The sequence below is a fragment of the Melozone crissalis genome, unplaced genomic scaffold (genome assembly GCF_028551555.1).
Source record: "Melozone crissalis strain CALT ecotype California unplaced genomic scaffold, PUWL_Pcris_2 ptg000018l_1, whole genome shotgun sequence".
In the NCBI taxonomy this organism is placed as follows: domain Eukaryota; kingdom Metazoa; phylum Chordata; class Aves; order Passeriformes; family Passerellidae; genus Melozone; species Melozone crissalis.
The window spans coordinates 3296021-3320761 of NW_026535796.1; the positions used below are offsets into that span (position 1 = coordinate 3296021).

General features: G+C 55.9%; 3 protein-coding genes across 3 annotated transcripts; 1 reads left to right on the top strand and 2 right to left on the bottom strand.

Annotated features, from left to right (window-relative positions):
- Positions 1 to 2519: 2519 nt before the first annotated feature.
- LOC128936306 (pepsin A-like) lies at positions 2520 to 4502 on the top strand. Its single transcript, XM_054275141.1, has 9 exons — positions 2520 to 2607; positions 2693 to 2837; positions 3021 to 3138; positions 3250 to 3368; positions 3451 to 3650; positions 3771 to 3887; positions 3961 to 4099; positions 4173 to 4265; positions 4353 to 4502. The coding sequence occupies exons 1-9, from the start codon at positions 2552 to 2554 to the stop codon at positions 4500 to 4502; spliced, it is 1137 nt and encodes a 378-aa protein (XP_054131116.1). The 5' UTR covers positions 2520 to 2551.
- A 548-nt stretch (positions 4503 to 5050) lies between these two features.
- On the bottom strand, positions 5051 to 11112 carry VWCE (von Willebrand factor C and EGF domains). The gene is made up of 21 exons (XM_054274943.1): positions 11074 to 11112; positions 10782 to 11023; positions 10214 to 10308; positions 10051 to 10140; positions 9657 to 9785; positions 9294 to 9410; positions 9111 to 9227; positions 8578 to 8706; positions 8171 to 8478; positions 7997 to 8090; positions 7826 to 7908; positions 7540 to 7627; positions 7346 to 7431; positions 7062 to 7179; positions 6604 to 6689; positions 6337 to 6433; positions 6186 to 6268; positions 5945 to 6035; positions 5770 to 5852; positions 5574 to 5664; positions 5051 to 5469 (listed from the first exon to the last, which is right to left on the bottom strand). Exons 1-21 carry the CDS (start codon positions 11110 to 11112, stop codon positions 5051 to 5053), a joined length of 2685 nt encoding a protein of 894 aa, XP_054130918.1.
- A 1312-nt stretch (positions 11113 to 12424) lies between these two features.
- Positions 12425 to 24741, bottom strand: DDB1 (damage specific DNA binding protein 1). The gene is made up of 27 exons (XM_054275098.1): positions 24591 to 24741; positions 23345 to 23493; positions 23143 to 23259; positions 22061 to 22282; positions 20725 to 20839; positions 20529 to 20626; positions 19677 to 19835; positions 19234 to 19317; positions 18966 to 19082; positions 18542 to 18644; positions 18371 to 18446; positions 18183 to 18291; positions 17786 to 17964; positions 17542 to 17705; positions 17354 to 17461; positions 16944 to 17151; positions 16752 to 16847; positions 16481 to 16592; positions 15911 to 16034; positions 15507 to 15671; positions 15071 to 15165; positions 14783 to 14953; positions 14198 to 14307; positions 13860 to 14029; positions 13647 to 13749; positions 13301 to 13424; positions 12425 to 13011 (listed from the first exon to the last, which is right to left on the bottom strand). Exons 1-27 carry the CDS (start codon positions 24649 to 24651, stop codon positions 12928 to 12930), a joined length of 3423 nt encoding a protein of 1140 aa, XP_054131073.1. The 5' UTR covers positions 24652 to 24741; the 3' UTR covers positions 12425 to 12927.

Consider the following 24741-nt stretch of genomic DNA (forward strand, 5'->3'; position numbering starts at 1 on the left):
ACATAAGGTTTGAGGAGAGGGGAAAATTGTGTTTGGATTTGCACGGAAGAAATGGAAAAATACCCATTTGAAAGTGTTATCCAGAAATAAGTCTGGGATAAACAGGTGGGTTTGGAAGGATATTTCCAGTAGCTGCTTATTAATATCCTTAATTTCCACAAAAGATGGTTCCACATGTTTTTTTCCCTTGGATGATATCTTAATCCCAGCCAAAATCACCCACAGCAGGTAGGAAAAGGTGACCTGAAGTCAGAAAAGAACCCTGAGGTCCTGTTCTGCCAAATTCCTTTCCCACAAGGATCAGCCAACATCCCTGGGCTTCTTTGATAAGTTAATCAAATATTTTTAATCCAGTCCTGGAAATTTGACACCTCAGGAGCGTCAGGTTTCCCTCCTTTCATCTGACAGCTCCGATAAAGCACCCGTGTGATAAAGGCCTTGAGGGAAGGGACAAGAAAAACTGGGAACAGGGCCTGGAAAAGTTGACTTCATGAATCCATTTCCAAGAAAAGCTCTGTCTCCATAAGGGGAATTTTTTGGGAGGCTGCAGAGATAAAATTAAGGAAGTTTTGTCAGAACGAGTTTCGATGTCCCAAAAGCCTGAAAATCCCTGTTTGATCCAGAGGGTGATTCCCATGAAAGTTAAATTCATCCCAAGGAGTGTTTCCACGTTAAAATGACATTTAAAAATCTGAATTTTCCCGGTAAAAGCCTAAATTCTGGGAAGGTTTTATTGCCTGGGAATCCTCACCCAGCCCCGGCTGCATCAACAGGGAGGGAAAGCTTCCAGATCCATCTTTCCCGCTGGGGGTTTTTGGGATCTCGGCATGCTGTGGTGCCCTCTGGTGCCAAGGAGAGCTGTGGCAGGGAGGCCACCTGCTCCCATCCACAGAGCTCCCAAGCACCGGGATGGATCATTCCAGGATCCAGCATCTCGTGCCCTCCATTTCCCCACCAAGGTCGGGAAAATCCAGGATTTCTCTCCCAGGAAGCCATTTCACGCCCTAAAAGGGGTTATTTTTCCATCCTCCCGGATTTTAGTCTGGATTTAATTAGTGCTAAATAGCAATTCCCATTTTTCCCCCAGTCCTGAGTTCCACAGCTTCTTCCTTCTGTGGATATCATCCATCCTAAAATCCATCCCTGTTGCATCCATTGTTCTGCTTGGATGGGATTTACCAGCAGCACAATAAGCTTGTCCTAGAACTTCCCATAATTGGGCAAATGTGTTTGGTTTTTTTTTTCCCATTGAGAAAACGGGAATCCTGGTCCCTAAGGATGTCCATTCTTGGAATTCAATGGATAAATAGCTCTGGGAAAGCTTAATATTTTTGTTTTCTCTACTATTCTGGCCAAAAAAGGAGGAAAACTTGGTAACTCCAAAATCTACAGGAACGCATTCCAGGTTGGTTTCCCCAACCTGGCTTTGGACACTTCCAGGGATGGGGCAGCCACAGTTTCTCTGGGAAATCCATTCCAAGGCCTCACAGGTAAGAGGTTCTTCCCAATATCCTGTTTTCCAGTTTGGGGCCATTCCCCTTCTCCTGTCACTCCATTCCCACATGCAAAGTCCATGAACTGGGGGAAAACTGGGACAAGCTGGGGAAAGCCAAGCTCTGGATGAAGGTCACAGGAGCGGGATTGGGCAACTTGGCTTCGGTCACGTCACCACGTGCTGGATCCATGGCTCCTGAACGGTCACCTTGTCCTGGAGGAGATCAAAGGCTCCCTAAGGCTGCAGCTGGCATTCCTCCCTTGGAATCAGCCCCATCCCAGCTCAGAATGATAGAACAATCTGAGGGCATCGTGCTAGGTTGCACTGGGGGAGTGAAATTAAGAAGAACCTGGATGGGGAATGTTGGGAGAAAAGGGATGGAGCGCTGGATTATCACTGAAGGAAAAAAAAAGGATGGGATATGTTGTAGGGGGCTGGAAAGGAGAAAGCCTTGGCTGATTCCCAGAATGGAAAATCTGGACCTGGCAGCCTGAAAATCCTTCATGGAGCCTTGGCAAGAGGAGAAGGACCTGGAGAGACCTTGAAGCCTCTTCCAGTACTTTAAGGAGTTCCAGGAGAGCTGGAGAGGGACTTTGTAAAAGGACCTGGAGTGACAGGACAAGGGGGAATGGCTTCCTAGTAGCAGAGGACAGGTTTCGATGGGATATTGGGAAGAAATTCTTCCTTGAGAGGGTGGTGAGTCATTCCTGGGAATGGAATTCCCAGGGAAGCTGTGCCTGCCCCATTCCTGGAAGCGTCTGGCTCAAACCCTCCAGCAAGGAATTAGAGGGTTCAGGGTACAAACCACCCTGCATTCCCACCAGCTCCCACAGCATAACCGGGAGTGCTTCCTGCCCATCCCAACATACCTGTGGCCTGAATCCCCCCGGGAATACGGGGATCCCCTGGCTTGACATTCCCACCCCCCTTAAGGACATTTTGATAACCATCCCAGGAGCAGTTTGCCTTTCTTATCGGGGCCTCCGGCCAAACACCGGAGCCAGGATATAAGGAGCGGGGCCGGGATCGGAGGCACATTTTCCGTGAGCTCCCACCATGAAGCTGCTCCTGCTCCTCGCCCTGGTGGGCCTGGCCCAGGGCCTCGAGACCAGGTGAGCCCCAGGGGGTCCCCAAAACAGGGATGTGGGGTGATCCCAGTGGCACATCCCAGTGATGCATCCCGGTCCCTGTCCGCAGGGTGCCCCTGAGGAAGATGAAGTCGCTGCGGCAGAGGCTGCGGGAGCAGGGATTGTTGGAGAGTTACCTGGAGCAGCATCCCTACAACCTGGCTGCCAAGTATTTCCCGGGCATCGCCGTGGAGCCCCTGGAGAACTACATGGATGTGAGGGGCTGGGATTGGGAACTGGGATCAGGGAGCACAGGGGGACACTGGCTCCTTCCCCATCCCATTGGCCTGTTATCCATTCCACTAGTCCCTTCCCCATCCCTGTAAGTTATTCCGTTACCCCCTTACCCATTCTCCTTTCCCCATCCCCTTAACCCCTTCCCAATCCCATTCCAATAGGATGAGTACTTTGGCACCATCTCCATTGGGACCCCACCTCAGGAATTCACTGTGGTCTTTGACACCGGCTCCTCCAACCTCTGGGTTCCCTCAGTCTTCTGCTCCAGCCCAGCCTGCAGTAGGTGTCTGGAATGAGTCTGGAATGTGTCCTTTGGGAGTCCTGCGTGGCTCTGCCCGTCTTTCCCAAGGCACAAATCCCAGGCAATCCCCATCCTTCCCACCCCCACAGGGAACCACAACCGCTTCAATCCCGCGGAATCCTCCACGTTCCTCAGCACCAATGACACCCTGTTCATCGCCTACGGCACGGGAAGCATGACCGGGGTCCTGGGATACGACACCGTCGACGTACGGCCAGGAGCTCCAGCCCCCTCATCCCATGGGATCCCACGGGATCCTGCCCAATCCACACCTCTCTCCTTTCTCCCAGGTTGCCGGCATCAACGTCCGCAACCAGATTTTTGGGCTGGCTGAGACAGAACCAGGGGATTTCTTCTACTACACCCCCTTTGATGGCATCCTGGGATTGGCATTCCCAAGCATTGCCTCCTCCGGAGCCACCCCTGTCTTCGACAACATGATGACGGAAAACCTCGTGGATAGGAATCTTTTCTCTGTCTACCTGAGCAGGTAAATCCCAGCCAAAGCTGCTGAGGATTTCTCCCTTTTCCCTCACACTGGCCCCATTTTCCAATGGGAATGGAGGTGTTGGTGGGCTGGGAACCAGCCCAGATGGATCTCCCTTTCCAGGGACGACGAAGGTGGGAGCTTTGTCCTCTTCGGTGCCATCGATCCCTACTACACCACCAGAGGCATCTCCTGGATCCCTCTCTCTGCTGAAACCTACTGGCAGATCTCCATGCAGAGGTATTCCCAGTATTCCCTGCCCTCCAACTGGTGTTGTAGGGAGTCCAGGCTCACTCTGCATCCCTCTTCCCAGTGTCTCTGTCAGCGGGACTCCAGTGGCCTGTTCCTCGGGGTGCCAGGCCATTGTGGATACAGGAACCACTCTGTTGGCTGTTCCTATCCGGGCCTTCCGCACCCTCATGAGGCTCCTTGGTGCCAGCTCCAGTGGTGAGGTGAGGCTCAGGATGCTCCTTAGGACATTTGATCCCAGCTGGAATGACCACTAACCTGCCGTGTCCTCCCCAGATCAGCTGTGAGGCCGTCAGAAACCTTCCCAGCCTCATCTTCCATATCAATGGCAAAGAATTCCCAGTGCCGCCCAGAGCCTATGTGTTAAGGGTGAGCATCCCACTGGGAATGGGTTTGTGGGGATAGAGGGAGGGATCCAACAGCTGGTGACCACCCCCTTCCATGTCCTTGGAGCAGAGTAACGGGTACTGCAGCCTGGCATTGCAAGGCATGGATGTGCCCACGGAGGAGGGCGAGCTCTGGATCCTGGGGGATGTCTTTATCCGGGAGTATTACGTCATCTTCGACAGGGCCAACAACAAGGTGGGGCTGTCCCGGCTGCCCTGAGCTGGGATGGGAATCCCAGGTGTCCCCGACTCGGTGGCTGGCAGGGCTTGTCCCTTTCCCGGCCCTCCTGCCACCACCGAGGACAATAAAGGTGTGGAGAAGCGCCCCTGTGCCGTGTCTCTCTGAGGAATGCCAACACATCCCTGGGAATGCGGCGTGTCCCTGGCGCCACCCTCAGCTGCACCCAAGGATGTCCCTGTGCCCCAAGGATGGGAGCCTGGATGTGGCTCTGCTCATCCCTGAGGAGCTCCCAGCCTGGGGCACCTGGGGCAGGACGTGTCCCTCCTGTCCCCAAACCCCACTCAGGGTGAGGTGGGTGAACACCTCTCAGCACTGCCCTCATCATCCTGGAAAGCCACTCATCCCAAAATTCCCAGGGGGCAAGCCCCAGGGCTCCCCGTGCTGGTGGATGCAGGGATAAGGGGACAGGGAATAAATACCAGAGTGACTTTATTGGTGGCAGGGGGACAGCTGCTCCCTCCCCAGGGCCAGGCCTGCTGGTCCTGCAGACCCCCTTTTCCTCCTTTCCTTCATCCTCCTCCTCCTCCTCACGGTGTTCCAGGCACACCTGGCACCTGGGGCCTGGGGCTGTCCGATGGCACCGTGGAGGGATCCTCATTCCTGGGGGATCCCTGAACCTCGGGGGTGCCCGTGGCACTGGGGGGGGCTGTGGCCTCACAGAGGGGGTCGGGGGGCACAGTGGGTGCCAAGGGGTATCCAGAGGGACTTGGAGTAGTCGGAGGGGGCATCCCAGCCCCCCAAATCCCTGGAGAGGGGCCGAGAGGGGGTGGGGTGGGAAGCAGGAGCTGGGCCAGGCGATAGCGGCGATGTTGAGGGGTGCCAGGGGGTGAATCTTCAGGGACTGGGGACTGGGATGAGGATGGGGGTGAGGATGAGGACTGGGATGAGGATGGGGGTGAGGATGGGGACAGGTCACTGCCCTGCAGCAGGAGCCGGATGTCTGTGGCTGATGGAGGGAGGATTTTGGTCAGCACCCACCTCTTTCCCAGGACCCCCAGTCCAGAGGGGGCACATCCAAGTGCCTGGGGTTGGATCCAGGGATCCCATTACCTGGGCAGGATGGGCAGCAGCCCATGGGCAGTGTGTGGGGCTCAGAGCAGGAGCGGAGGCACGGCCTCTCCTCACAGCTCACCTCTCCAAGCTGGAAAAACAGGGATCAGCCAGCCCGGCCCTTGCTGGGATCCAATGACACTGGCACGGGCACCGTGGACACGGGCATCCCATGGGAATGGGCGGGAGGTCTCACCTGGCAGGTGCAGCGGGTACAGGGCTGTCCCTCGGGAATGAAGCTCTGGCCGTTCTCCACCTTCCTGCCCTGGTAGTTGCAATCTGCAGGGACCAAGGTCCAGAGGCGGTTTTGGGGGGCTCGGGGAGGTTTTGAGGGATTCAGGGGGATTTTGGGGACCCGCCCGAGCTCGTACCCTCACAGACGGGGCAGCACCGACCCTCGGGGTGGAAGGGGTAGGAGCACACGATGGCACATTCCAGAGGCGAGCAGGCCACCGAGCCCAGCTGCGAGAGACGGGAGAGACCCCCGAGGGCCGGGCGTTAGGAGCCCCGGAGCGCCCCCGGAGCTTTTCCCTGCAACGGAGCCAAAAACCGGGCTTCAGCCCACGGGGCGGGAGCCGCAAATCCTCCGGGAATGCCCGTCCCAGCCCTCACCAGGCAGATGCAGCTCAGGCAGGGATCCAGCGCCGACGGGAAGGTCTCGTTGTTGGAAAAGATCCTCCCCATGTAGGTGCAGCCTGCGGGGAGAGGGGCTCAGGCGGTCCCCGGGCGGCTCAGAATGCCGGGATTCCGGGCGCGCCCTCACCTGCGGAGCAGTCGGGGCAGCACTGCCCGGGAATGCGGATGGGATAAGGACACGTCTCCACGCAGTCCGTGCGCTGGCAGCTCACGGAGCCGTCTGCCTGCAGGCGGGAACACCCTGACAGACACCTCGGGATTCCCAAACCCGCCGGATTTGGGGGATTTGGGGCCTGACAGGCCACGGGCATCCTGAGGGCGGGAACGGAGCAGGAGCCGTGCGCTGGGGCAGGGATAGGGAAGAGGGAATGAAGCAGAGCAGGTTCTCATTCACCTGGCAGATGCATAACTCACAGGGATCGCCCGGAGACCAGATCTGTCCAACGGGAAACTCCACACCGTTGTCATCCAGGAAGCAACCTGGGTAGGATCCCTGTTCCCAGCTGTCCTGTAAAACCTACCCTTCCTGTACCCAGGGGTTCCCAATATTCCACCCTTCCTGTTCCTAGGTATTCCCCATCTCCCACCTTCCTATCATCAAGTATTCCCACATCCCACCTGTGTCCCCCACATCCCAGCCTCCCTGTCTGCAGCTGTCCACCCTCATCTCACCCTGCCCTTCCCCACATCCCATCCCCAAATGTCCCAACATCCCACTCTCCCCATCCCCAAGTGTCCCCCACATCTTCTATCCCAGCTGTTCTTCCCATGCCATGCCATTCCCGTTTCCCCCAGCTTTTCCCCCTCGTCCCTCCCTGCCCATTCCCAGCTGTGTCACTCATCCCGACTCACCGGCAGGGGCTGGAGGGTCCCGGCAGGTGGAGCAGCACTGCCCGGGACCCAGCTGCCGCTGGTGCTGGGGACAATCCAGCACGGGGCAGGGAGTGAAGGAACATTCCACCTCTCCTCCCTGGGGACACGGGAATGGGTCACCTGCTGTCCCTGCCACCAGCCCAGAGCGAAGCTGGGATGCCCTCAGCAGGTGCTGGGAAGGACTGGAGTATCCCTGGGGATCCTCATCCCTGGGGATCTCCCAGCTTTGGGGATCCTAATCCCTGGGGACACCCAGGACCCACCTGGCAGACACAGGTGGTGCAGTCGTCCCCATCCAGGCTGAACCGGGCTCCGTGCGCGTACGTGCGTCCCCGGAAATTGCACTTTTCTGGGAAAAGGGGAAGGAGTGGTGCTGGAGAGCCAAGCACGGCTCTTCCCTCACCCCCAGCCCAACCCGGGGGTACTCACACCCCCAGAGTAGGGGTTCTGGGATCACCTGGAGTGCAGGAGCAGCAGTCAGCTGGAGAGGAGCTGGGGCAGGATCCTGGGGGACATTCCGGGGACAGGCAGGAGACATTCCCGGCCTGTGGAGGGGAACGTGGGGATAGGAAAGAGGATCCTGATTCCCCATGGAGGGATGAGGGGAGGGTGTCATCAGCACCAGAGCATCCCAATCCATGGCTGAGCCAGGATGCAGGATGAGGGTCCCCAGGGAAAAGGGTCTCCAGTGCTGGGAGCTTCCCAGGGATGAGGGGGGATTCTCCCATCCCAATCCAGCTCACCAAGCAGACGCAGACGGTGCAATTCCCATCGGATGGGGAGAAGACATCGCCCTCTGCCCTGGCCACCCCCTCGTGCAGGCACCCTGCAAGCCATTGGGGTCAGGGGCATTCCCCTGGGAATTCAAGGGGGGCCATTCTGGGAATTGGGGGGATCAGGGGGTCGGGACTCACCTGTGCAGGTGGGGCAGCAACCCCCAGCCGGAGCGGGAAGTGGGTGGGAGCAGGGAACAGAGCAGCTCACGGTGTCACAGAGGACTTGTCCCCCCTGCCAGGACATGTGGTGGCTCATCCCAGGTTGGGATGGGATCCCATGGGAAGGATGGGATGGGAGGATGGGATACTTACCTGGCAGGTGCAGCTCTGGCAGCCTGGCTCTGTCCAGCGACTGCCAGGCTCCCGAGAGATTCCCCGGTGCCAACAGTGAGGGGATGGTGGGATGGAGGTGCCGGGGGCTCCCATGGCACGTGGGGATGGCTCAGGGGCCAGGGATGGGGAGGAGGGAGGGAATTGGGTACCAGGAGCTGCCACAGGGAGGTGGGGAGAGGGGGAGCCCCTCGGGAGCAGGTGGGAGCCAGGAGGGAGCAGGACAAGAGTGGGTGGATGCTGCAGGGATTGCAGGATGGGCGACGGGGCCAGGATAGATTTGGGGTACCCTAGGAAGGAAATCAGGAAGGCAGAGACATCACCTGGGGCTGGCAGGGAGATGGGAGCATCCCACTCTGCTCCTCCAGCCGGGAGAAGGGCACGGATACCTTCGCAGGACACCCTGTCTGCACTGAGCCGGTATCCGGGGCGGCAGGAGCAGCGGAAGCTGCCGGGAATGTTGTGGCAGTTGTGCTGGCAGGAGCGGCGCGTGCCAGGCCGCCGGCACTCATCCACATCTTAGGGACAAGAGAATGTGGCAGGAGGTGCTGCACTCTGGGATGTGGCCCAGGAAGGAGCCAGGAGCACCAGGATGGGCCCTCGGCAAGGCCCCCACAGGGATGAGGATGAGGTGGCAGCACTGTGGTCATGGGCTGATGGACACCTCCATCTCTTGGGATTTGTGGCATGATGAGGGAAGGGGGTCTGGCACAGTGCCCACAGGCTCATGGCCACCTGCATCCCTTGGGATTCATGGCATGGAGAGGGATAAGGGTTAAGCATACAAGCAGGGACTCAGTGACCACCTCCACGCTTGGGATTCATGGCATGGAGAGGGAAGGGGGTGTGGCACAGTGTTCAGGGTCTCAGGGCCACGTCCATCCCCCAGGAGCGATGGGAAGAACCCCATCCCAGTGCTCACCCACGCAGGAATGCCGATTCCCATGGAGGTGGTATCCGGGCCGGCAGGAGCAGCGGTAGCTGCCCACGCTGTTCTCGCAGCGGTGCTGGCACGGCGTGGCCTGGCATTCATCCGTGTCTGGGGGTTGGGATGAGGGTCAGGATCCCTCAGGAGCCCCAGCCACCCCCCTGGGACCCCACGCACCCCGGCAGCTGCGGCGGTCAGCAGAGAGCTCCCGGCCAGCTCCGCACTCGCAGGCGAAGCCTCCCTCCGTGTTCACGCACGTCCCCTCGCAGGCCGCACTCTGGCACTCATCGATGTCTGAGGGCACATGGGGAACAGTCAGATTTGGGGCGTGGGCACCATGGGGATGCCCACTCCCATCAGGATACACCACTCCCACTCCCCACAGCCATCAGGATATACCACTCCCACTCCCCATAGCCATCAGGATATACCACTCCCACTCCCCATAGCCATCAGGATACACCACTCCCACTCATCATTCCCATCAGGATACACCTCTCCCACTCATCATTCCCATAAGGATACACCACTCCCACTCACCGGTGCAGCGGACACCATTGGCCGTCTCGGCCATGGAGAAGCCAACGGGACACACGCGGGCGACCTCCTGGCAGCCGCCGTGGTTACAGGACAGGTCACAGCCGTACTCTCCGCAAGTCCCCGGTGGCTCTGGAACACAGACATGGCATCCAAGGGGTACCCATGCCACGCCAGGACCACCTGCTTCCCATCCCACTCCAGGATCCCCCAGGGATGGGGACAGTGCCAGGGAGGGGTGACAAGGAGGCCGCAGTCACCTCCGTCCTCTGGGATTTGTGGCATGGAGAGGGAAGAGGGTTGGGCATGGTGCCCATGGGTTCATGGCCAACTCCATCCCTTGGGATTCATGGTGCGGAGAGGGAAGGGCATCCAGCATATCCACTTCCATCAGTACCTGGGCAGGTGATTCCCTGCTCTCCATCCGGGCACATGCAAAGGTTGGGAGCGATGCAGGAGCCACCACCGCAGCCGAAGGAGCAGAGTGCTGTGGGAATGGGAACAGGAGTTCTGGGAATGGGAATAGGACCCCCACAAGCCCCCCAGACCCCCGTACTCACGCAGGGTGCACTTCCCGCTGCCCGGAGACAGCATCCAGCCAGGACAACATCCGCTGCCGGAGCCTGGGAAGCAGACGTGGGGCCCCACGCGGCGCCTGTGGGACACCAGAGCCTGAGGCCACCCTGTCCTGAGCCCCCTGCCCGGAGCAAAGGTCCCAGGAATGGGAGGACAGGAGGACAACTGGAGCGGTCAGGATGTGCCCATGGACCGGGAGGCAGAGCATGGCACGGATCAGAGGCAGGTAGGATAAGGTGGGACAGAGAGGGGACAACCACTTCCCAGTCATCCTGAACATCCCAGCACGTGGTGCCGGAGAAGCGCCCCCCAGCTGGACAGGGATACGGGGAGCAAGACAGGGATGTGGGGGAGAAAGACAGGGATGAGGGGAGGAGCACAGGGATGCGGGGAGCAGTGTCATGCTCCCCCGGACCCAGGAACAGGATGGGAATTGTGGGATGCCAGCCGCTCCGACCGGGACCCCTCCTGCAGGGATAGCCGGAGCCCGGCGCGCTGCCCATCCCAGGTGTAGCTGGAGGAGGGAGAAGGAAAATAGGAAAATCCAGCTACCTCTCCACGGCAAAGCTGGCCGGCTTCTTCCTCGCGGGATACACCCTGCCCTGGCCGCTGGAGAGGAACAGGGACACACAGGCAGCCTGGAAGAGCAGCTCCACCAACATGACAGGCGGCTCCAGCACGTCCCGGCGCCCGCCTTCCCGCCTGCCTTCCCGCTGGCCCTTGGCCCTGCTCCTCCTCCTCCCGCCGAGCCGGGAACAATGCGGGATTGGAGGGGGGCGAGAGCGGGGGGGTCGCTAGCGGCACCCACCCACCCCCCCAAACCCACACGGGGGCCTGGGGTCACCCCGGGGTTGTCCCGTTCCGCTGGGGCGAGGGGCGGCATCCCGGCCATTGCTGCCCTGGCTGCGCGCCGGGGAACGGGGTCCCCCCTAGGATTGGGAAGCAGCGGGAAAGGCGTCCCCCCTTCTCTCCTTTCCCACATCTGGCAAAGATCCGGCATGGCCTCTCCCCACCCCTCCTCCTCCTGCTCCTTCTCCTGGAGGCGCTGGGCCGCCTTCCCAGCCCTGCACGGGGACCCACGCGGCGGAGAAAGGGGCCAAGTGGAGCCGGCATGGTGGGATGCATCCCGGAGGGAGAGGGATGCTATAGGACACCCCACTCTGGTGATCCCCAGACTCCCCCCGGCCCCGTGCCCCCCTCCCAGGGCAGGGAATGAAGCAAAGGTTGGAGGCAGGTAAATGATTGATCCCATGGAGCAAAAGGCGCTGCTGCCTCCAAAATTCCCAATCCAGCATGAATTTCTCCCCACAAAATCCTGCCCAAGGGTTGGGATCACCCAGGCAAGACACAGCCCCCTTCAAAATAAAAACCATGGTGTGGGGAGGTCACACTGTTTTTTTAGGAACCCCATGAAGCCATGAGAAGCTCCTGTCCTAAGGGAATGTGATCCCAAATCCCTGGGAGGCAGCTCCTGTGGCAGTGGATAAACAATGATCCAGCCCTAGCCAGCAGTGCTTTTATCCCAAAAAAAGCAGGGTGCCAACACTGCACTGGCACCACCACCCCGTTTTGGTAGGAAAAAAAAACCACTGCCAGGACCTGGGCTGTGCTGCTCCCTGGGCCTCCCAAAATTTGGGAATAGGCTGCTCCAGGCAGGTAAACAGAGCCCGAGGCAATAAAAGCAGCAGCACAGAGTCCAAGGTCACTCCCTGCTCCCCCAGCTCTCGGAAGAGATGTCCAAATATAGCCCTGTCCCTGCGGTCTCCTCTGAAAACACAGGATGGAAGCGGAGCCAGGGATGATTCCGGCACGAGCTGTCTCTGGGAGGGAAGGATTTGGGAAAAACCCACAGGGAATGGGACTTGGGGGGCACTTAACCAGGGGTACAGGGGAGATCCAGGCTGGGGAGAGCATGGTAAGATCCAGGACAACCCCCAAATTCCATGAGAGATGTGAAGGAGGTGGGAGACCACGAGAACTATTAATGACTAGCCAGAGGCTGGAAAATCCAGCTTTCCCAGAAAATTCCATTACAATCTGCCTCTCAAGGTACTCACAGTGCCACTGGCAACCAGACAAGGAACTAAAATTTCCTACAAATCCAAGAAAAGCCAGGAAAATGGACCTGGAAAACAGGTGTCCCCAGTATCCCAGAGCCGAGGACACAGATATCATCATTCCTTAGGACACAGATCTTTCCTCTTGGACTACTTTATTTGGTAAAACTCCGAAATCAGCAACAGCTTAAACTTCCCAGAACTTCCCTCCCTGAACAAGGCATGGATCCTATGGAGAGAGAGTTATCCCGCTCGGCTCCAGCCTCGGCTGCTCCTCCAGCTTTGATTCCTCTTCCAAAAAACCACAAGGAATCCAAAAAAATCCAGGATCAAAAGCAAAACCAAAAGCCAAAAAAAGTAATAAAATATCTAAGGACATCAGGGAAAAGGGAATCGAGGCGAGGGCATCAGATCCCAGTGGATCACCCAAGGAAAGGGACAGTTCTGGGTCCAGCCAATTCTGCAGAATCCATAAATCCCAGCAGGAGATGATGACTGACACCTCCCCAAATTCCTAACAAGCCGCTTCCCCTGCGAGATTCCGTCCCCCTCTGGCCGCTGCTGCCAGTGCTGGGCACAGCTGGGGAAGGATTCCCTTGCTCCATGTGGAGGGCAGGGGCAGGGAACAATCCCGAGTCCTGCTAATGGATCCGGGTCAGCTCCTCCACGATCTTGATCAGGTCATCCACGGTGGCTTCCCTCTTCATCCCGCTTCCATCGTCGATCTGCACAGGAAGGAAAAGGCATTGGAGACGTTGGCAGGTGACAAAAAACATTCCCAGATCATTCAGGAAGGTGTGGATTTAGCACTTCCCAGAGAGACTGTGGCTTCCCCATCTCTATATGTATTCCAGGCCAGGTTGGACAAGGCTTGGAGCAACTTGGTCTAGTGGGAAGTGTCTTTATGTCCCTTCCAACTCAAACCATTCCATAACTCTGCAATTCCATGATTTACTGAGACTGGATTCCTGAGCAAGGCCCTTGAAGGATCCAAGGCCATATTCCCAAGCTCACCTGCAGGTTTGCCACCACTTCCTGCATCTTGGGCCTGCTGATGTCCAGGAAACTCTCAATCAAGTCTCCATCGATGAATCCCGTGGCTGGTTCTGTCTTCCGTTCAGTGTGGAACGATCTCCAGGTGCTGCTGTCAAGGAGCCAAATCCACAGGGAATAACACCAGCCCTGGACATGGTTAATGGTGGGATGGCAGTGCTGGGTTAATGGTTGGACTCTGTGGACTCAGAGAGATTTCCCATCTTTAATTCCATGATTGATCAGGGCAATGGCAAACCCACTCCCACCCTCTCCAGCTGGTAAACTCCACCCAGCACAAGCTCCTGGCTGGAATGCTAAAGGATATAAGGAATGCTCAATCTTCCCCACACTCTTGATGACTTTGTTGAGCCTGTTCTGCATGTCCAGGAGCAGGTTGTACCAGCTTTCTGACAGGGATGTCACCAGGCCTGCACGGGAATAACGGTCATGGGGATGTGGCAGGGGGTGGAGCTGGATGAGCTTCCCAACCCAAACCATTCCAGGATTCTGCAGGGAATCCTCAGCCCCTGCTCCTTACCGATCATTCCATTGACAGTGCCGAAGAGCACGGATCCCTGGGTGGGCGTGGAAGTCTCTCCCAAGTTCTGCATGACCAGGGATCCGTGGCAGAAGACATTGACGAACTCTCCCAGGTGGGATAATCCCACTTCCTGCAGGTGCTGCCGCTCCTCGTCCGTCGTGGCCGCGCTGGAATCCCAAACACCGCTCAGTCCCGGATGGGGGCACTCCAAAACTTTCCCTTGCTCCCAAAAGCTGGGAATGCTCCTCCAGTTTTCCTGAAGATCCCATAATCCATCCCTCCCAGCATGTGCTGTCACATTACATCCCATCCCATCCCCATCCCATCCAGTTTACCTGTCCTTCTGGCACACAAACAGATTGAAAGCGTTCTCTGCTCCCAAGAAATTATCATCATCCAGGATCTCCACGGCACTCATCCAGTTTGGATTGAAATCCCGGGCAATCTGGAAGGGGCCAAGAAGGGACACGCTGTGTCCAGGTGGCCTGGCCTGGGATCCTGCATCCTCATCCCACCCAACACCAATATTCAGGAGCAAGGCAGGATCCAGCATGTCCCTCTCTGCTCCAGGAAGCAGCAGAGCAGGAAAGGCACTCCTGGAGATAGATGGTCCTAGTCCAAGTGGCACTTGGATAACATCCTGGGAAAGCATGGAGCAGCCTATGCCAAAGCCACTCCAGCAATTTAAACCCCCATTCCAAGTGGACACCAGGCATCCCAGATGGCACCTCCCACCCACCAGGCACCAGCTGCTCTTCCCACAGCCAGTTCCCTGGAAACTGAGGGATCCATCCCTCCAGAAACCACAGGGATCCATGTCAAACCTTATCCAGTCAAGCCAAGCTCCTCCTTTTATCTCCTCCAACACCATTCCCTGTGCCCAGATCTGTCAGAATTGATTCCTGGCACCGCTTCCTTACCTCCTCGAAATTCCCTTCCATGGGTTTGTAGGCCAGGAGCAGCACGGAGCGCATGAGGTCTCCCACCAGGATGAAATCCCCCTTGGTTTTCAGGTACAGGGCCATGATGTTGTTGTAGTGGTTGCACTCCGTGCGCAATTCCTTCTCCGCTGTCCACTCGTACAGGCGCACCTGTGGGATGGGACACGGATTGGGATTCTCCACATGGGAGCTGGGATATGTTCCTCAACCTGGCTGACATCCAGATCCACAAGCATGCTCCCAAAATAATGTCAGGGCCTTGCTTACCGTGCTGTTGATGCTGGCTAACAGCTTCCCGTTGAATTCCACCATGGAATACACAGCTCCCTTGACCTCCTTCTCAGCCAGGCTCTGCAGCTTCCCTGGAAAAAAGCCAGGCATTACTTGGGTTGTTTATCCAAAGAGTGGGAAGTCAAGGGGGTTCAGCCCAGCTGGCCTGAATTTTGTTTCCTAAAAAAAACTGTCTCTGAGGGGGACAAGTGACATGGAAAGCAAATCCCAGAATCCAGGGCTGGTGAGGGATTCTCGGGCGTCTCTAGGAGACAGGGAGAAAGGGAACACAGCACCTACAGATCCTGACAACAGATTCCTTGGGAAAAACTGCCTGCTCCTGTGACACAAGCTCTCTGGTGCTTGAGGAGCTCATCCCTGAACTCCCACCAAAAAAGCTGGATTTTTCCAGGTGAGAACACCTTGTTCTTACCATCGGAGTAGTGGAAGACGACGATCCGGCCCTGCTTGGGCTCTGCCTCCTCGGGATACACCATGGCAGTGCCCACAATGAAGTAGGTGTTGGGATCCTTTCCCAGCTTGCAGGAGACCAGGCTGAGGGCGTACTCATTTTGCAGGAATTGGTGAGCATGGAGCACTGGGGGGGAAAAAAAAAAGCAGGAAAGGTAGGAACAACTGGGATCCCAAAGTCCTTAAAGTGAAAGCTTAAGACACATCCTGGAGATTCCCTGCCCTATTCCCCACCACCTTGTGCCCATCAAAAATTGGTCTTCCCTAAACCTTATGGCTGATGTTCCTCCAGGAAAATGCTTTGGTTGAAGCTCTCCTGGGCTTCTCTAGGATGGGAAAAGCTGGATTTTGGAATAGGACAGGTACCTTCAAAGGTGTGCTGGTCTATGATGAGCAGGTTGTGCACTTCCACCTCCTCTCCAAAGGATGTCTCATGTGGAGCTGTGCTGCTGGAAAACAGCTTGCTGGTGCTCACACTGCTGGACAAGGCCTGGGAAACAGGAAAATCCATCACATCCTGGTGCTACTTGGGATATCCACACAGCCTCAGGTAGCCAGTGAGTGGGCAAAGGGATGGGAGAACAGGTAGAGCAAGGAATGAGTAAAGGGACACACTCCCTACTCCTGCAGGGCTGAGTGATGGTGTTAATCTGAGTTTAAAAAGAGCTGGTTTCCAGAGCTGGATCCTTGGGAAAAGGAAAACTGGAGACCACACAGAAGCCTGTATGGGATATGGAAGGAGCAGCACCCAAAAATAAAGGGGATCAGGTGGAACAGTGGCTGTGCCACCCCCTCAGAGAGATCCCACCATTCCATTCCTCCCCAGCTGAGGAACAGGACTGGACTCACAGCTTTGGAAAGGAGGACCATCAAGAAAAACCTGGATCAGGAATTCTGATCCCCACAGCATAGGGATGACCCAGACTGGGATCTCACCTGGGTGCTGGCACTGGGTCTGAGTGCTGTGGTGCCCCCACTGGCATCCTGCACCTCGATCCGGCTGGAAAGCACCCCGAAGCACTGGGATACCTCCTGGTAGCAGATTTTCCTGCAGGATAAACAGAGCCATGTGGGTGGGAGACCCAGGAAAGGCCATTCCAAGAGCTCTGGAAGCAACAAGAGCTGTCTATTTGCAACACCACCCCAACCCTTGTCCTGTGCAGCAGAGCACCCTGATCCCAGGAATTCTCATCCCAGGAATCCTCACCTGGGTGACTCATAGAGGGGAACAGTGCGGATATGAAGCTTCTGGATCTCATCGATGGTGCCAATGGTCAGGGTGCTGTTGTTGGCCAGGGCCAAACTTGTGGGGAAAAAAAATCATGGAAAACTGGGTGAAACAGCAAGAACCTCCCTCTCCTCCATATCCCTTAAGATCAGGAACCCATGGCAGACTCACCTGTCGGGATATCCGTCGGAATTGAGGGGGCACATGTAGTTGACCTCCTTGAGGTTGACGTTGGAGAAGACCAGCTTGTGGTTGCTGCTGTAGATGACGGTGGGGCGGTCGGAGCAGGCGAACACGTTGGTGGTGGACAGGGAGCGGAATGTCCTCAGCACCGTGGGCTGTGTGCCCAGGGTCACCTTCTTCCTGTCACTCAGCGAGCCTGGATTCAAAGGGAAAGGGATTGGGATATGCCACAACACCTCAGGGAAAAAAGGATTGAGGGTAAACCCAGATTTAAGAACCCATCTCCTTCCTTCAGTGTGCTGGAGAAATCCCCCAGCCCACAGCCAGTTCCTGAGCAAGAGGCTGAGAAAGCAAGGAGGATCTTTCCCAAAAAACTGGAAAGGAAGGGAAAAGGTCACCTGTCTCAAGGCTGAGGCCGAAGTAGAAGAGAGCTCCGTCCCCCAGGGCACACAGGAGGTAGTGGCTGCTCTCGAAGGTCGTCATCAGGATGGAGCGAGGGATAATCTCTGTGGGAAGCAGGCAAAGGGATGGATGAGGTCACTCAGGGCATGGACAGTGACCCCTGCCACCCCTGGGAGGCTCCTACCTCCTCCCAGCATCTCCTTGTGCAGCAGCTCGAAGGACGGCAGCTTCAGGATGCGGGCAGAGATGTCGGTCCAGAGCCCGATGGCACAGAGCGGGGACATCCTGTTGGAGTCTCCCAGGGGGGTGATGTCCAGGCAGGCCACCTCGTGCTCCATCTCCGTGCAGCTGGGAGGAAGGAGACAGGACAGGTGTCTGCCTGGATCCCAAATCCCAGCATCCCAAGGGCCCTGAGGATGTGGGCTCACCTGATCTGCCGGAGCTCCTGGGGCCGGATCTCCAGGTAGTACAAGGCTCTTCCCACGGCCACCACCACCTGGTTGCTGTTGCAGGAAGCGACGCTGATGTTCTTCCCATTGGGCTCTTTCCACTCGCTCACCAGGGATTTGGGCTCCTGGCTGACCAGCCGCACCGAGGCAGACGTGATCTGGGAAGAGAGACAGGAAAACTCATGGAAAAAAGTGTTTCCAAGGTGGGTGGCACAGCAAGAACTTCCCTCTTTCCATATCCCTTAGAAACATGAGCCCAGGATCCTGTTTGCTAATCCCATCAGCTCAGGGAGGCACTCCAACCTCTGCCCTGGATATGTCATGATCCATATGGCACCAGGAGATCATATCCATGTTTTCCTCATGCTGGATTTACCTGGATCAGCTGCTGATGCGCCACGTTGCCACAGAAGAAGGTCTGCTGGTCATCCACAAATCCTGTGAGCTCTGTCTCTTCCACTTCCTCTCCGTTCAACATCAGAACCCTGAGCAGGGAAGGGAATTCCCATTAATTCCTGCACCAACATGGGACTGAGAGCCTGGATCACCTCATCCCACCTTTACCTGGTCTGGCCAACAAATGACAGCACCAAGGTGTTGTCCGTCTCCCGGTGTGGATCCGACCTCAGTGGCCACAATCCTGCAACAAGGAGGCCACAGTTGCTCACAATTCCACATCTCAACCTCATCTGTGCCCACCACGTCCCCCCTGAGGCTGTGGAACACCTCCCACACCTTTAATTCCTGGCAGGTCGATGCTGGCGTGCTCATGGATCCCAATGCCGTTCCGGATGATCCGCAGCGATCCCTCTTTGAAGGCCCCAGAGCAGGTGACCAACTGGAGGAAAAGCAGATGGACTTTACCAGCTGTGGCTGGGAAGCTCTCCCACTCATCTCTAGGAGGTCATGGAAATGGGGAAGCCATTCTCAAATCATGGAATCCTGGCATGGTTTGGGTTGGAATGGACCCGAAAGATCCATCAAGGCCAGGTTGGACAGGGCTTAGAGCAACCTGGTCTAGTGGAAGGTGTCCCTGCCCATGGAATGAGATGATCCTTTAAGGTCCCTTCCAACCTAAACCATTCTGGGATCCTATGATTTTATGGATACACTCAGCCAAAAATTCCCAGCAGCGAGGAGGGAAAAGCAGGAATGTTACCTGGCCTTGGCCTTGCCTCTCCAGGTCCACCACGCACATGTCCACGATGGGCCCGAGGTTGGTGAAGGTCTCCATGGCCACCACGTAGGATCCCTGCTCGTTGCTGTCCACGTTGAGCTGGGAATAAATACTGGAATCAATTTCTGTCTTTCAAGAAGCAGGACAAGGAAAGGGCAGGCAAGGAGAAGACAGGAAAATGTATCCAGATCTCCAGGTTGGGATGGAAATCGAGTTCTGTGGGAACACACAGCCAGGAGCTGCCACGTACCTTCACAAGCTGGGAATCTCCAAGCCTGGAGCCAACAAACACCACTCCATTATCCAGGTAGGTCAGGCACTCTGCAATGGATGTCTGGGAAAGGGGAAGAGGCAGGTGACCCACCAATGACATGGAAAAGTCCTGGCACACACACACCCCTTCCACCACTAGGCTGTTATCCAACAGAAAATCCCTGGGCAACATAAGGGGACTTAATCCCTTCATAAATCCCACAGAGTCCAAGCTCCTCCCAGTACAAGTACCAGGACAAAAAAATGGGAAGAATATAAGTTTAAGTGCCCACAGGGAATTTTCCCAACAGTTCAGGGCTGTGTCAAATGTGAAGCATCAACACCTCCAGCCCCCAAAATTCCCACTCATTCCTGAAAGGGGCTTTCCAGACTTGGGAGAATCCCAGGCAAGTGCCAGGGGATGGCCCAGGTGATTCCTACCTCTCCCAGCAGCTCCACACGCAGATCCTTCAAGGTGACAGTGCCGTCCATCTGCTCCTCCTTCTCCAGGAGCAGCATGAAGAGCCTCCCTTCCATGTCTCCCAGCAAATACCGCGATCCGTTGGGATCCACGCGGTTGTGGCACACGATGGTGCTTTGCTGCAGGGAAAGCAGGGAAATTTAGGATTCCACTGGAACAGCCCCACACTGGTCCCCAAAAGTTCTGTAGAGATGACACACTCCCAGCTCCAGTATCCCACCCATTCCAGAGCTCCAGGAGCAGACTGAGACCTTCAGGCACGAATATTCCTGTTTCTTCCCCAAAGATATTTAGCTTGTGCTTATTTCCATCTCAAAAGGACCTTTGGATGGGAATTCCAGCCCTCTTTCAGCTTGGAACAGCACTTCAGCCTTGCCATTGGTGCTCCCTCCTCCTATTAAATATGGGAAGTGGCCTGTTATTCCCACAAAACCCACAAGTCCAATTGCTGTCCTGAAATCTTTAAGCCTTTTCTCCTCTGAACAAGTCTCCAAGGGGCTCATCCATGTTTTCTACTGCCTGAAATGAAACCAGGCTCTGTCCTGGAACTGTGCCCAGATCATGCACTAATTCCTAATTAATCCCAGTCCCTGGGGCCCAAACAAAATTCCAAGAGCTCTACAGAAAGAGGAGGCACACAGGGATCATGGATGTCCCTCAGCCCCCAAAACAGTGACCAGGAAGCCAAACCTCTGGAGGTCCAAGTAAAGTGGCACTGTTACACCACACCTGGGACAAGAGGGGTTTGAATTCCTGGCTGGAAGGCCTGGGAAAGGAGGGATTTTTTGGGATGCAGTCCTGGATCCCCTCACCTTGATGATGGGAGGAGCAATAGCCAGATATTTATCCCCGTTGTGGTAGGTGATGGATTCCTGCCCGATGATAATGGCGCCTCCGAAGGGCTCCGGCACTGTGGGACACACAACAAACATGAGGCAACCTGCCTGGAAAAAAGGAGTCATCCAGCCTGGAACAACATGGGAAGATCTTTTACAAACAAAGCCCAACCTGCAATGACCATGGAGGCTTCGGCCTCCACGTTTTCCTGCTTCCAAGGGCCTTTGTTGAATTCCTTCTCCCGCAGGGACACCTCGTACGTCTTCACATGGCGGCCCTGGGGGTCCTGGGAGAGAAGCCAAAGTGGGTGAGATTCCAGAAGCGAGGAGATTCCACCTCAGCTCCTGCAAAAACACCCATTCCAGGGAGCTTCTGAGGTTTCTCACCTCTTCATCCTCCCCCACATCCACACGCCACCATTCTCCTAAATTTTTCCATGTATAATTACCCCCTGAGGAAATCCCTGTGCTGGAAAAGACTGGGAAGTATTTTTCCATTGTTTTACAATGATATGGGAACTGATATTCTGGAATTTGTGTTCCTCTGACAACCTGGGAACAAGTGGCATAATGGAGTATCACCCCTTCCTCCAGCTCTTGCAAACGTTCAGGAATTCAGAGGTTTTTATCATATTTCCCTGTAGTTCAGGACTTCCCAAAAATTATCCCAGCTGCTGCTGTCCTATTCAGATCAAGTCCTGGGATAATGGGTAATAAATGGAGAAAGAATCAAGGAAACAACTTGGAAACATTCTCCTCTCCATAGGCAGGGATTGAACCAATCCAGAGGTTTATTAGTCAGAATTGACATCTTGCTCCTGCTCCAAGGGTTCAAGTTGTTTTGACATGGATTGTGGAATCCTTGGAGCTGGAAAAGCACTTCTCCAACTGTTCCCCCAAACTCCAGGTATGTGGTGACAAAGTGGCTTCCATCCTTCAGGAAGTTTGCGGGGATCCAGCAGTGCCCAAGCAAGGAATAATGGAGCCACTGCTGCCATGGGATTCCAGCTAAGCTTGGGATAGCCTGGGATTTAACACAGGAAAGTTAATCCCTGGCTCAATCAGAACAGCAAAGACTCTTTGGATCAAAAAGGCATCCAGAGAACACTGGGAATGCTCCTTCCACAAGGAACCAGGTGATGGGAGAGGTTATGAATCCTCTTTACACACCTGGAATCACCTCCCAGGAATAGCAAGCAGGTCACTGCCTTGTTGTTTAAGGAAAGGCTCAAGTCTCACTATGGGAAACAACTGGTTGTGGATCTTGCTGGAAAGATCCCTAAACTCCTCCTGGGCTGTATAACAAGGAAAATTCCCACCCAAGGCAGAGCTGCCCTGGAATCCTGTGGGAAAGCTCTGCTTCCTCCCTCCCAGAGCTGGCAAAAGGCAGTATGGAGGAAGATGGACCTGGAGAAGCTGGATCACCCCTGATTCTGCCCTCCAAAAAGCCTTTGGAAAACCTTGGGAGCCCTTGGCTCCAGCTGGGCTATCCATGGATAAGCAGGCACCTGGTAGACGAAGCAGATGGTGGGAGCCTGGCAGCCATAGAGGAATTTCACATCGATGACCTGGAGCTCCTCCAGGCGGATGTTGAAGGCCTTTAGCTCCTTGTTGTCCCGGTCCAGGGGGATGACCTTGAAGAGGCCGTCGTAGAGGCGCAGCCCGATCATCCGGCACTCAGGGTCGATGATCCCGATGATCCCGGTCTCCGAGGGCCGCCCGATGCGATCCTGAGGGAGAATTCCAGAGACAGGGGAAAGGGAAAGGGGATTAGTGCCAGGATAATATCCCTGAAAACATGGACAGGGGTTAGCTGCCAGCCCTTATGTGAGGAATGGCTCCATGCACACTTCCCAGTGGGCTTGAGAATTCCAGCTGGGAAGCCACCAAGCCTAAGGAGGAGACGCCTTTCCAACTGCCCCACCTGGCAGAGCTCCCACACCACACAGCTTCACCACAAGTTCCCACAGGACTCGTTTCCCAGGGAAAATTCGGCCTCACAAGGAGTTTAGGCTTTCATTTTCCTTATATTTAATTTGTCATTCCACAAGGTCTCCCAAAAATATAGTTGAATCCATAGGGAAATTACTTGGAGCATCCTGGTCTAGTGGGAGGTATCCATGGAAAGGGGTGGAATAAGATGAGCTCTAAGTCATGCCCATCCCACACCATTCCAGGATTCCATGTGCTGGTTTAGATGAGATACTGGGAAGAAATCCTTCTCTGTGAGGGTAATGAGACCCTGGGATGGATTTCCCATTGAAATTGTGGCTACCCCATCTTTGGAAATGTTCCATGCCAGGCTGGACAGAGCTTGGAGCAACTAGGGATAGCACAAGGTATCCTTGCCCACAGAAGAGAACTGGATGAGCTTTAAGGTCTCTCTTCCAACCCAAACCAGCCCAGAATTCCACTAATCCTTCCAGAGGCCAAGACTAACTCTGCAAACATCCTGTGACCCATCCCAGATCCAGCAGCCAACAAGGAACCACCAAGAGAGCAGCACAAATCCAACACCCTGCTGCACCAGGAGGGCAAAACCACCCCTAGGGAAGGGCATTCCCATGCCAGGTGCTGCATCCCCCCTCACCTGCACGTTCCCATGGGCACGGGTGATGATGTCGATGCTGTCCCCGTTCTGCTTGTATTCCAGGATGCAGGCGTTGTACTTGGCCGTCAGGATGAACAGCAAATCCTTGCTCTCGCCCTGCCCGGAAAAACCCACAGTCAGTGCAAATTCCAGGGGCGGAATTCCCAAATTCCCAGCTCCCTCCCTGCCCTGCCACAGCCACCTTGGGGCGGAAGAGCTCCATGACGGCCGTTTTCCCGTACATCCCCACTTCCTTGACGGGCCGCAGCCCCTCGGCCGTCACCACGTAAATCTCCAGCCGGGTGTTTTTGGCAATCAGCAGGTTCAGGTCCTCCGCAGAGGTGAAGTGTCCTGGGAAAACAGGGGAGGAATCCCAGAAGGAGGGATCAGCTTGGGGAGCCAGGCTGCACTTCCACACAGCCTCCCTGGAGCATCCCAAAATCCCAGCAGTGGAGAGAAGAAGAAACCTCACAACTTTATAAAAGTCGTAAAGCTCGGTGTGTTTATCACGGCGCCGGACACGTGTGGAGAAAACTCTCCTCAAAAAAGGAGGAGAGTACCTCTGCGTACCCCTGAGAACTTCAGATCTCCTTTTATCCCCCTCTCAAACACATATGCATACAGTTTCACAATAGGTTCATATATATTCATTTTTATGGGTTTTGTGTGACTTTTACCACTAGTTCCTTTTTATCAGAAAGAATTTTGAGGTCAGGCTGGCTTGCCCTTACAGCAGTCCCTGTCTCTCTCTATCATCTTCTGTCTCCTCCCCTTTATCTCTGTCCTTCGCTGAAGTAACTTCACTGAGCTTAGGCCTTGCAGTCTGGTTAAATAATTACAATTTCTAACCACAGACTCAACTCAAAAATGTACATTTCACCTAAATTAAAATGGATTTCTAGCCTGGAAAATTTTCACTTTGCTTCACTTCATTCCATAGTGCTAAACACTCTCAGCAACTGCTTTCCCTCAGCCTGCACTCCTTGTTTTTCGGCAGAAATGCTCTTCCCACTATCTTTCCTCAGGAATCCTCATTCCTGGGGTCTCTTCCCACCACGCCCAGCACTCCCAGGGCTCTTGGGGCTCCCGTAGCTTCCCCAAATCCCACTCTCTCTCACTCCTATTATGGATTTCAGGAGCACTTTGATCCTTCCTCTACCCCAAAATCCCCCAGTATCCCAAAACCCTCCGATCCCCCTAAATCCTCCGGTAAACAAAATCCCCGGTACTCCCAACCCCCCCGTACTCCAAAGCACACCCGTGAACCCCAAAACCCTCCCCGTACTCCCAATCCCTTCCCGGTACCCCAAAACCGCCCCGGGACCCCCAGTGCCCCCCGGCACCTCCATCCCCCCGTGTCCCCCGTGTCCCCCGTCCCCGGTACCCCATAACCGCCCTCCCACGCCGCCCCAAACAAGGCGCTCCCGTCACCTCCCGCCCCGCCGTACCGGTGACGCAGCCATTGACGGCCGTCGGCTTCTGCGCCGTCACCACGTAGTTGTAGGACATGTTGGGGGAACCGGGAGGTCCCGGCGGGGCGCGGGGAAAACCGGGGGGAACGAAGAGCGCGGCCTCTCCGCCGCCGTCGCAGCCACTTCC

Coding starts and splice junctions, on each gene's coding strand:
- VWCE (XM_054274943.1), bottom strand. CDS start 11,112: ATGCCGCCCCTCGCCCCAGCGGAACGGGACAACCCCGGG. Junction 5,665..5,769: donor GTACCCGCTGCACCTGCCAG/GTGAGACCTCCC, acceptor CTGTTTTTCCAG/CTTGGAGAGGTGAGCTGTGA. Junction 5,470..5,573: donor CTGCTGCCCATCCTGCCCAG/GTAATGGGATCC, acceptor TCCCTCCATCAG/CCACAGACATCCGGCTCCTG.
- LOC128936306 (XM_054275141.1), top strand. CDS start 2,552: ATGAAGCTGCTCCTGCTCCTCGCCCTGGTGGGCCTGGCCCAGGGCCTC. Junction 3,139..3,249: donor CTGCTCCAGCCCAGCCTGCA/GTAGGTGTCTGG, acceptor CCACCCCCACAG/GGAACCACAACCGCTTCAAT. Junction 3,888..3,960: donor TGGCAGATCTCCATGCAGAG/GTATTCCCAGTA, acceptor CCCTCTTCCCAG/TGTCTCTGTCAGCGGGACTC.
- DDB1 (XM_054275098.1), bottom strand. CDS start 24,651: ATGTCCTACAACTACGTGGTGACGGCGCAGAAGCCGACGGCCGTCAAT. Junction 20,627..20,724: donor AGCCTCCATGGTCATTGCAG/GTTGGGCTTTGT, acceptor TGTGTCCCACAG/TGCCGGAGCCCTTCGGAGGC. Junction 19,836..20,528: donor TTGCTCCTCCCATCATCAAG/GTGAGGGGATCC, acceptor CTTTCCCTGCAG/CAAAGCACCATCGTGTGCCA.